Raw genomic sequence first — 12217 nt, 5'->3', positions numbered from 1 at the left:
TATTTATTTTATTTGCATCTTTCTTGATTTTTCGGTCACACACAAGATGAATATTTTTTTTTCACTCGCAACCGACGTTGACGCTGGAATTTTTGCAAAACGAGCTCTTTAAGGCTATTGAAATAAATGTTCTTCATTGGAGAGACATGCACATGCTAGCCAATATACACGCTAGCCACAAATAAGCTGTGGTTGGTCAAGTGGGAGCCTATGACTTCCTCTGCAAGCAGCTGTTCGCAACTGTTGTTCTTGATCTTCATGTTGCCCACGCATGGGCTTGCAACTCTATCGTGTTGGCGACCCTCTGAAGGCGTGCGCGCAATGCATGGTACATACCGGCACGATTCATATAAGAACGGGTCGGCACGGCAGCTGCGGTTCGCCAACAAACATGCAGTTGAGTCTTAGTCGACGAAGGGACGGAGTCGTGGCAATCGGTAGTTGATGGTGCTTCAAGCAGCGCATCAGCGATGATGTATGCCACACGATATTGGGAGGGACATGGAAGGGGGCGCTTGGGGAGAGGGAAAAAAAGCGGGTTTGAGAGAGAATACCATGCAGGGTAGTGCAGGAGAGAGTGAAAGGAGGGACTGTTGCAGTTTCGACAATCAAGCGCGTCTTTGCTATTATCGCACCGTTTAAAAAAATTCTCATGACTTCGTTTTCGTCGGTACACTCGTGCACAATTCCCCCACCGCAAGTGAATTCAGACCTCTGGGTGGCTTACGGACCCTCTAAACGAGAGCCTCGCAGGCCACATGAGGGCTGTGTATTTGATACCCCTGGTCTAGAATGCCCTTCGGCATAACAGAATGCCTTTTATGCTGGACTGCTTTTGCATTTTATGCTGGACTGCTTTTAAATTGCCATCAGCCATCTTCTTGGACATAGAAAAATGATGCAAATGAATTATTTTTTTATAATCCACTTTTTGTGCAGGCACTCACTGGATGCTCATGACAGCATGGCTGGTGTGGCAGAAGACAGACTTCTGTCCGTCGCGCTGGGAAGAGCTCGTGTACAACGCTGTTGTGGGCGCCATCTACACATTCTGCTTCTTCAACGTGCGTGACGGCCGTTCACGGAGCCGTGTCATTTTTTTCTATGCGCTCATAGGCCTGCAGAATGTTGCATTTCTCATTGTCTACTGTGTCACGAGGGGCGAAGGCGATGACCTGCATGTCATCACTTCGGCAGCTGTAGTGCTGGGAAGCTTTGGAATAGGTAAGTACATTTCCGGAATAGTGTTCTGAACAGTTAGAGAGGTAGTATTCAATAAACACTTGATGCCATAATCTCAGATTATCTGTTTTATATTCCATTCTATTTTGCCCCCGCCACTGGCTCAAATAATGTCGATAATTTACATTCCAAAACCGCGCTATGATTTTGAGAGACGTCATAGTGGAGGGCTCCGAAATATACACCACTTGAATTTCTTTCACATGCCCCTAAATCTATGCACATGCCCCCTATCGTTTTGCCTCCATTGAAATGCGACCATGGCAACCAAGATTGAGGTTAAATAATTTTATAATGAGCCAATGATTAACAATAAAAAGAATACAAAATAACGACAATTATCAAATGTAGACACAGGGGTATGCTGGGGCCCACAACACTGCAGGGTTAGATGATCGAGGAGGAGGAAATAACTTTATTAAAGAAAAAAACGGCAAGATGTGGAAGAATTGTCACCTTTCCCTAGGTGGCAGCCATGAGTCCTTGCACTCTGGCAGCATCCTCGGCTTGCCGAATCACGTCAAGTTGCACTTCTGGGCCTGCGCTTAGCAGTGCGGTCTCCCACTGCTCTCCATTGCTGTATTTTTTATATTGTCCTGTCACTGAGGGGCAAGCCCACAGTATATGATTGAGATCCGCCCTTTTATTGCAGAACTTTTACACAAATCTGTGTATATGTCTGGGTAGATGTAGTGAGAAGTTACCGGGTTCGGGAAAGTGTTGGTTTGTAAGAGGCGCCATGCCGTTGCCTGCTGCTTGTTGAGCGAGGTATTTGCCGGAGGGGGAATCGGATCTTTCCTATCCTGTAGCGTTTTGTGATCTCTTCATAACTAATCATGTGGTTCCTCTCCGTCTCCGGACTTCGCGCTGTGCCTGTTTGGCCGGCCAGTTCTCGAGCCAGGCCATGCGCGATTTTGTTCCCTGGGAGGGAGGAGTGAGCAGGTGCGCATATAATATGAACTACCCGCTCGTTGCAAAAGTTAGCCAGAATTCTTAACGCTTCCCGTGAGATCCCTTTCTTGGCATAATTTTTAAAAGCAGTTTTGGAATCGCTGATCATGACTTCGGCTTTTGTGGAAGCTAGTGCTAGTGCTATAGGCGCCTCCTCCGCCATTTCTGCCCTATCTGTATGTACACTGCCGCTGACGTTGGAATCCCTTTGAATATTCGTAGCTCCGATTACCATGTTTCGGCCATTCTCGTATTCTGCTGCATCTACATAGACCACGTCCCGGGCGTTGCTGAACTTTTTATGTAGGTTTTTCGCCCATTCTACTCTTCTAGCGTGGTGATGCTCCGGATGCATGTTTCTAGGTAATGGAGGCACCACGATATGCCCCCTTGCCTTCCGGGGAATGTCTTTTTTTACCATATGTTGCACGTTGCACGTGACGCCAATTGTGTTCCAAATATGCCTGCCCATAGAACTCTGGGTTTAATTGATCATACTGTGCCATTGTGTGGGCCTCTATTAGCTTTGCGAGCATGTTATGTAGCCCTAGAGCCAAGAACTTGTCGTTCGACATATTTAACAGTAGACCTATTGCTTGTTTAAATGCTTTCCTAATGATGCTATCTATTTTTCTCTGTTCAGCTGCGTGTAGTTTAATATATGGGGCAACATACACGATGCAGCTGACTACAAAAGCCTGGACTGAATGAACTAAGTTGTGCTCCTTCATACCATAGTTTTTGTTGGTTATTCGTTTGATAAGCCTGCTTGTTTGGTGGACGCTGTTCTCTAACAGCCTAATAGTTTCTCCGTTGTGCCCATTCTCAGATATACGGAGGCCGAGAACTTGTAGGTTTGCTACCACGGGTATTTTACTTCCCCCTGCAAAAATCGTGATGTCTGGCCTTTCCTGTATGCTTTTGCGTCCAATACATGTGGGCCTATAAATTAGCAGTTCTGACTTTTCGGGAGAACATTTCAGCCCCTTACCTTCTACATATCTCTCTACAGTGTCAACAGCCTTTTGTAATATGTTTTCAATGTTGCCGTCACATTCACCCATAGGGTGGTGTCGTCTGCGTATATGCTATGTCTGAGGCCTTCAATCTGGTCAAGTTTTGCGGGTAGGCCAATCATCGCCACATTAAATACCAGGGGAGACAGCACCAAACCCTGTGGTGTCCCCCCTCTGCCTAATTCAATCTTTTCAGACCTTGCCTCTTCGACCGCAATTCTTGCAGTACGGTTGGATAGGAAGTCTCTCACATATGCGTAGGTGCACTGTCCTGTCCCCAGTCACTGAAGATTCTCTAATATGGCTCTGTGTGTGATAGTATCGAAGGCCTTAGTGAGATCAAGGCCAAGGATAGCCTTAGAGTCTAAAGATCTGGTCCCCACGTCGATTACTTGATACTTAATCTGTAGCATGATGTCCTGCGTTGATAATTTAGGTCTGAAACCGATCATGGTATGTGTGAAGAGTCTGTTCTCCTCCATGTAGTTAGTGAGACGTGCAAGGATGACGTGCTCCATGAATTTGCCTATACATGAAGTCAGTGAAATTGGTCTAAGGTTATCTAACTGTGATTTCTAATTGTATTTTCCAGCGCTTTTGGATGCTAGTCCTTGCCTCCCACAGATGCAACAGTTTGCTGTCCATCTCCGCCATGGCCGCTTCTTCGGGAACAGCTTTACTGGCTTTCTTGACACTCTGTTGGAGCTTCTCTACCCATTTTTCTATATCTACTATGGTATCATCCGAATTCTCCTCTCGAATCTCGCGGAAATAGTCCCATTCTACAAGTGCCAGTTTTCTGCCTTTCTTTTTTTGAGGGCCTGCATGCATCGTTGTAACTAGTACAATATAATGATTGCTGCCAAAATTCTGCTGCGTGTTTACCCATCGCGAGTCTGCTACGTTCTTCATAAAAGTTAGGTCCGGCGTGTCATTACTAACACTGTTGCCTATTCTTGTGGGCTCCTCAGGATTCGTTATCAGCGTAAGGCCCTGCAGCTGAGCGTCTGCCTATAAGTTGCGTCCCTTTATATTCTCGTCAGTGTATCCTGAAGCCATGTGCAGTGCGTTAATGTAGCCGACTATGACGAGAGCCTGTCTCTCCGCTATGCTCAAGGCTTTGCAGGAAAGTGGACCAAACTTGGGCTTCTGTCGGGGTGGGCTATAAATGTTAAGCACGAGTAGGCTTCCCTCTTTCTTACGGGAGGGTATTATTTCTGTAAGGACGTAGTCTATGCTGTGCATTCCGGTATCATGCTCTACAGCCGTGGGGTCTCTATGTACCAGAGTTGTGACAGTCGCCTTCTCACCAGAAGTACTATACGACTTGTACCCCGATAACTTTGCCGTCCCCCCGGTCTTGCAGGGCAATGACATCTGGCGGCTCCCTGTTTATCAGGAATTGCTGCAGGTTCCCTCGTTTTTTATGGTACCCGCGACAATTCCACTGCCAAATAATGTACTGGTTACGTGGCGCTATGATTACTTATGGGATCCTCTCCGGTGACCTTGCTGGTTTCTACTGTGGGTGTTCTGGTATACGGTTGTGCTTTAACTGGACCCGCACCAGATGACCTAACGTCCTTCGGCGTGCTCTCTCTCGCTAATACGCTGTGCTCCAGTCCATCAGATTGTTGCTTTATTTCGACGTACATGCATGTAATTTGGTTTTGTAGTGCATCAAACATTTATTTAAACAATCCCTTAAACTCGCTAATCGAAAAGTTACCAGCTTTTTCTGCTTCTTCCTGCGCCCTCCTTTTGAGTGGCGGTGACTTCTCGCTCATTTGCGAGGGAACAGATGTTAGGGCTCGATTAAGCGTTGGTGTTTTACTAACAAAGGTGGTGTTAGGTGTCGTATCCGCGTTCCTCACCCCCTGAAGCTTCGCATTTTCTTCTTGCAGTTGCTTAATCTCTTCTTTAAGCATTAAGTTCTCTCTAGTTATCTGTCCTAACATTTTTTAAATCTGCATCATTTCCTTTTCTAAGGCGGACCCTATAACAGTACTAGGAAAGGCAGTGCCGGAGACCACACTTGCAAAGCTCACCTGCGTGCTGCCGCTCCCTCGAGTGGCGCTTGAGTGGGGCCTTGGCCTTGATCTCGTTTTGGAGCAGGATTTGGACTGTTTTCGGCACTTTGCCCCAGTAAGCTCTGAGGATGCGGAGTGGTCTGGTACGAGGCCGTTCTCACTGCTTTGCCTGTTAGTGTCCTTGTTCGACTGCTGGCTGGTTGTTGTGTTGGGGTCGTTGTGATGGCATACGCCGACTTCCTTGTACTGGTAGCAGGCTTTAGCGCATGATGCCTGTGCTTCTTGCTCATCTCGCCTTGTCCATTCCCAGCGACGTCTCCTAACCAAGTACAGTATCTCGTATCTTGCCTTACATCTCTTGTCTCCAGTGGGGTGATCTTTGCCACATAACTTGCATTCCATTTCACAACTGTGATCTTGCTCTGTATTCTCGCTTCCGCATCCCCTACACACCTTGTCGTTGGGGTAGGGACACACATCTGCTCTATGTCAAAGTCTCCCACAACCGTAGCAGACATCATTGTCTGTGTTTCCCTTTCTTTTCGCATTGGGGTTCCTGGGTTACGTGGAGTGACCAAGTTGCTAAGTATGTCTTCTGGGATCTCTTCCTTGGACACCCCTCGTATCAGTCCCCTTGACGTGTTCTTCGGGGCTGTCCTGTACGCACAGGTCTCGAATTCCTGCTGATCTATTCGTAATTAGGTAATGGGGCTCCATACTGTCGGGCTCGATCCTCGAATGGTGTACTGATGATGAGTATGTTTTGTGTGTTGTTGATGCCCTTACTGTCTTCCACAGCTGCCTCCCGGCCGACCCCCGCAGCGTTGCGCAGGCAGTAATATATGTGATCCATCCTGTATTCTGAAACCTTAAGCCCACCACGCGGATGCGCAATGACCTTATAATCTTCCCTCGGCAGATTGGGCACTCTACTCGCCTTTGATGATTTGTCGAGCTTTCCGCTCATTCTTCCATTTGTTTTCTGGCGCCTTTTCTACAAAGAGCGTCTCTTGCTGCGTATTTCCCGCCGAGCCGCGCTCTCGGTCGACCTCCGTCTTGGCGCTTTTTCGCACTTCGCACCAGCCTGACCGTTTTTTAAACTCTTCCAGTGATAAGTCTTCTCCATCCACAGTTACGACCTGCATTTCGGCATCAATCGGGCCTTCGAAGAGGAATAGGGGGCCCCGAACAGCTCGGACGGCGCGTTCGGCCGAGCTCTTCACACCGCCGCGGAGGTGGAGACACTAGCGTCCAGTTCGCATTCGCTGAGCTTAGCTGCCGCGTTGATGTGGCAACCCAGAAAACATGATTGTTGCACCAAAAAGATGCAGCCCACCTGTGAAAACGTGGCGTCCAGAAGATCTCCAAAACATCCGTCGTCCACTGGTGTGAAAAATGGCGCTAGGAACTTCGATACTGTGGCGATAATCATAGAAAAACTGCGGAGCCAGTACGACGTGCGTCCGCACTCCGTGGCCCCCAAGCGGCAATCTTCAGATGATCGAGGAAACATTTTTTAAAGTGCATTAAAAATTCGGTGGCTGCTTGGTAGCCATTTAGAAATCCAAGAGCTGGATCATGGTTGTCTGGTACATGCTCGATATGCGTGTAATGGCTAGAAAAACGCAGTTCATTGCAGTACTTTGTGACGTGCTGCTGAGGTATGGATGGCTACGCTGTGTTCCTCGCATGATATGTTACTTCGATCGTTGATGGTCACAACTCAGCGACAAAATATGATCAGTGCCTCTGTCAACATTTAGCACAGGAACAACCGAGATTAGAGGGACATTGAAAAGAAACAATGACTTCATTTAGATTGATAAACTGCAGTCTGAGAACTCAAATGCCATAAGTTTTACTGTCACCAGTTCATTATCAGTGGAGAAATTCTAGGTTGAAGCTTCAGTTTTGAACTTGATGCCAAAATCATTGTGCGTGATGGAACCAATTTCAGAATGTATTTTTCGTAATTTCACTACGTTGGCTCGATGAAATTCACCAAGATCTCATATGCTGTGTCCATGGCCCCCGCAGATACTGATGTACTTTATTTTTATCAAGTAGCAGCTATGTAGGACCCTGTAGAGATGCTTTTAAAATTTACTACGTCATGATGTTCGGTGCGGGAATCTCGCGATGGCGTCTCCACCAACTGCGTTTTCGTTGGGCGCATTTTCTTGCTTACCAAGTATCATGTCATTGTAAGAGTGGCGTTTTCGGGGTTGTGAAATAGTACTTTACTAATATGCAAAAAGGTTGCTTAGCTCTTTAGCGTCTTCTAAAAAAGGAAAAGATAAAACACAGTGCAGTTTTTTTGTTTTTGCTTTTTTGTCTGTATTTCTGTGCAGCTCGTAAAAAAAAAATGTTTCATTAACTGAACCAGCAAACGTACCTCCTGAAGCACCTAGAGAAACAGTTGTTAGTTCTTATTTGACTTTGGCCTCCATGCTTTTTCAGAGTGCATTTTTGTAAAATGTCTATGGGCTCGTAATAATGCTTTTCTGATATTTCATTGTTGACAGGCATGTACTGCATGGCACTGTACTACCGCTTCTTCCATCCCAGTGGGCCCATCTATCTTTGCAGTGACAAAACTGCTCATGAACAGAATGTGGAAATGCAGGTGAGGCCTAGTGACTGTGCATAAACAGTACAGCGGAACCCCTATCACGAGACTTTCAGGGATTTATCCAAAACCGTCATATGATCCGGGCATCGTATAATGGAAAAAACTATGATTATAGGCAGTGACACTCAGCCTTGCCAAGAACACGGGTACAGGCTGCCCGAATAAGCCCACAGCACGACAATGTGCCTCTGCAAGGAAGGTAGATTGTTATTCTTGCCAGTGGCAGCTAATGTAAGCGTTGCATAAGTTGGAGGAGGTGCGAGCGAAACAGTCCGAAAAATTGCTTGCGCAAGAAAACTAAACCGAAACCGCGTTGCCAACAGCCTCCCGTCAGAAGAGTCAGGCACAGTGTCATCGCCATCTCACAAAGGGGACAGACCATGAGTTTGCATAGAATGCCTTTTGTGCAACTGAGCTGTGCGTTTTGTAATATGTTGGCTTGTGAAGTGTAGCTTTAGGTCCTGCTGTTATTACGAACGTTGATTTTGAGTGAAAGTAGTCTTGCACGATGAAAACAGCTGCGTCGTGCTCTTACACATGCATAAGCCTTTGACTGCAAAGAGACAAAGGCTGGAGATCAGCTGTATGTCGATCAGAAAAAGTTTCCACGGACCAAAAACGTGAAATATCAACTTTTCAGTCAGCTCAAGCTGCTGTGTGTGGATAGAGCTTGACTAGTTAATGACTCCAGATATGTGCGCACGAAATCAAGGCGTAAGTAGAAACGCACGAACTTCGGCAAGGTTCTGTCTGGCAACTGTGATGTGCAACGCCAAACAGAACCTTGCCTGAGATTCTCGGAGAATAAATTTTCCATTCTGAGAAGACGTCCTCTCTCACTCTCCACTTTTCTAATCGTCAAATCAGGAAACTGAAGCTCATATTTCATGAATAATTAGTCATGAATAATGAAACGTTTGATCCGAGAAAAAATTTTTTTTTGACGGAATCTGGAAGTAGTCGTAAGATGCAACGTCGACGTAAAACTGCGTCGTGTAACTGAAATTTTTAATGCATTATTTCTATGGGAATTTCGCCCTGACCAAACCGATTCATCGTAAAATGCAGGTCGTCGCAAAGCAGGGGGATGTATAATCGAAGTTCAACTGTATTGTTGTATGATGGTGATGATGAAAACTTTATTTGAGTCCAGAGAAGCCGCAGGGGAGACACCACGCATGTCTGAACAACATACTTTCTTTCAGTTAGGCCCTCATTTTCTCTGCATTGTCTTTAGGTGTTGGACAAGGGAAGGCGAATCACTGTACGAAGCTAAGGAATGCTAAGCCATGAAAACATTCATTGGAAATCTGCGTTGCCATGAAACACCCCTTCATGGTTGAATGAACATAGCCCTGCATTGATTCATAATTTTTGACGTTTGCAAGCTTCTTATACCGGTTTATATGCTCTAAGTATAGTAAATGTTAAAGCATAGCATATTTTACAGTTTATCATTTGCATTTTACCAAAAGTCAAATCCTGCTAGTATTTAATGTTGTTTCCACTTTCTTTGAACCAAAGAAAAGGCATTCTCACAGGCCTTGTTTTAATTTAACACACACACATGCATGCACGCACACACACACACACACACACACACACACACACACACACACACACACACACACACACACAAACACATATATTGTATACGAGGGACTATTGGTCAGCTGCCAGCTCGTAATAAGTTCACATGCTACGTGATGCCAAACAGGCTCATAAAGAGTGTGCCACACTCCCCGCCATGGCTACAGGTGGCGCTGACTGACACTCCCACGTTTAAATTCACGTATAAACCCAATAAAGTGGTTGGGGGGATAGCCGCCGTGGCAGCTCAGTGGTAGAGCATCGAATGCGTTATTCGAAGGTCGCAGGTTCGGTTCCTGCCCACGGCAAGTTATCTTTTCACCCACTTTTCTTTCTTCACATTTACATTACAATTTGGTCTAATAACTTCCCTATACTTTCCTTGCCATTGCTGTCTGTTAGACCTCATTAATAATGTGTCAGAACACGTAAAAAACTAGCCCTTAAGTATACACTTCTTTCCCTTATATAGATATATGTGTGTGTGTGTTAAATTGTTATATATTATATGTGTGTGTGTGTGTGTATTGTGCAGGCTAGGTAGGCTTTACACCGAGTGCTTTACACATCACCCCTCAACACCCAGTTCGCGCGAAAAACGAAATTGAAACTGTAGAAAAACACCCTGTAGCAGTTTGCTAGCTGACGCAATCCAGTCCGAAACCTCCACTTACCATCATTCCTGTGGTGGTTTATCGATCGCAGTGCCAAATTTCCCTGAAGCTTTATAGTATGAAACTCTGTGTTGCTTTGATAGCTTTGCAAGAGTGTGGAGACCATTACTTTATTAAACTGTTATAATGTCCTTTTTATTTTGCAGTGTGGTTCATATAACTCGAGGAAAGCTAGATTAAGAAGCAAGGCAAGGAGATCATAGGAGACCAACGTTGTTTTGTTATTCATCTACCTTGCGATTACTGGCAACTTTTCAGTTGGCATTGATTACATCATTAGCAAAAGTGAATGAGCAAAATTTCTTGCATAATCATCAAAACTCAGTAGTTAAATTGCACATCACGTTTGAAAAGATGCTCAATGCTTGCTACGTCAATCTTATTTAGCTGTCTTTTGTTTCAAAAGTTGGGCCCACTTTTTTTTCCTCTGCAACAGTATTCTTCATGAAAGGCATTCTAGGTAAACTAATTCTACTCAGTGGCTTGCTTGATAATTGTGAGAAAGTGTCAGTGAGGCAGTTCAGCTGCTGGCTGCTGTCGTAAGCAAACAAGCACTTGATACTTCGGATTCCACCACTCGCCTCACCTTGGAGCAGTGATAAATGCTTTGAGACTCCTTTTTAGAGTGCTACTGTCGCAAAAGAGATGCAGGCATTGTTATATTCTGCAGTTTCGGTTTCAGTGTTTAGGTTGGCAACACTGTGTCCTTGTGCTTGTATATAATTGTGGAACGTCTAATAAAACGGAGTATGCATGCAGCCGCTACCCGGGGCGTGTCGGTCACATTACTCCTTTACTACAATGGCGACAAGTGTTTGAAATTCGTCTGATACCCCCTCCAGATGGCTTTCGCTGGCATCGCCTCACAGAATACGTTTCTTCCGACACCGGGTTGCCCCGTGCAGCCATGGTCCCGATGGCATGACATGTTCAAGGTTTACCTGCTGGCTTCCAGTGCTTCAGAATTCTTCATAGAGCGACGCAAGGCTATTCTACTACATTCCTTGGAACCCAAAGGCCAACGTATTTTTAATACCCTGTCTGTTTTGCAGGCGCCCAAAAAGACGGAGGAGAAAGAAGGGACCGGAGCTACGCCCAACGTGTACGACTTCGCGGTAGCGGCACTGGCTAAGCGCTTCGATACCACCTGCAACCTGGTTGTCAAGCGCCACCGATTCCACGGTCTAATTCAGTCCCCATGCGAGTCTATTCAAGAATACATGACCGCGCTAACAGAGCTTGCCGCGATGTGCTTATTTACATCTTAAGAAGAGTCATTACATGACCAGTTTGTTGCCGGTGTGTCCTCGAATTGTATTCAGGAACGTTTTCTGTTAGAAGGTTCTTCGCCTTCGTTCAGTGAGGCAGTTGCTCTTGCGAGTCAAATCGAGCAGGCTGCAGTCGAAATGAAGGAATTTTTCATTTCTGTGCAACCAGTATCGGCGCAATCGTGCTCAAAAGGCGGTTTATCGTCGCAGTCATCGAAGTCACGGCCACGTGCTCGCACTTTCAGTCAACGCGATAAGGCACCTACGTTTGGGAACCACCCCCCGTTTCAGCAGCGCTGTCCATCGAATTCGCCGCAACATGTGAATTCTTCGCATTGCGGTTCTAAGCAGCATCGTACTTCTTGGAAATGCTGCCCAGCTAAAGAAAAAAGATGCTTCTTTTGTGACCGTATTGGTCTTTGCGAAAATGTTTGCAACCAGAAGCGGTCGCAGGCACCTGTCCACGAAGTTTCAGTAGATAGCCCGTTGCAGGATGAAACTGTTGAGGTCCTTGTGGTTCAACAGCCGTTTACATCTGAAATTCACATTAACATTCAAGTCGGGCAGGTCACTATGAAGCTTACTAGCGTTGAGATGCGGCACTCGGCAGAGCTGCGCAAGTGAACAATTCGCATCCCAAACAACAACTGACTTTTATTATCACCCTTCGTCTCAAAAATAACTTTCTCGTGCGAGCGCATGCGCTCTTTGCCCCGCACACAGAAGCGCCGCTTTGAGTCGCCACAGGACTCCCCCCTAGTGAGTGTGCCACAACCGCTGCACTCGGACGACCCACTGCGGTTCAAAAGTTCAT

General features: G+C 46.0%; 1 protein-coding gene across 1 annotated transcript in view; it reads left to right on the top strand.

Annotated features, from left to right (window-relative positions):
• Window positions 1–12217, top strand: part of LOC119165542 (XK-related protein 7) — a 35755-nt gene that overhangs the window by 9750 nt on the left and 13788 nt on the right. The window contains exons 5-6 of the mRNA XM_075874143.1: window positions 940–1224; window positions 7765–7865. Of these exons, the coding sequence (XP_075730258.1) occupies window positions 940–1224; window positions 7765–7865 (386 nt within the window). The remainder of the gene's footprint in view (window positions 1–939; window positions 1225–7764; window positions 7866–12217) is intronic.

Source organism: Rhipicephalus microplus, chromosome 9, assembly GCF_043290135.1.
Source record: "Rhipicephalus microplus isolate Deutch F79 chromosome 9, USDA_Rmic, whole genome shotgun sequence".
NCBI classification, from domain to species: domain Eukaryota; kingdom Metazoa; phylum Arthropoda; class Arachnida; order Ixodida; family Ixodidae; genus Rhipicephalus; species Rhipicephalus microplus.
The sequence above is the reverse complement of the archived record's forward strand: the minus strand, read 5'-3'. Positions and strand labels throughout refer to the sequence as shown.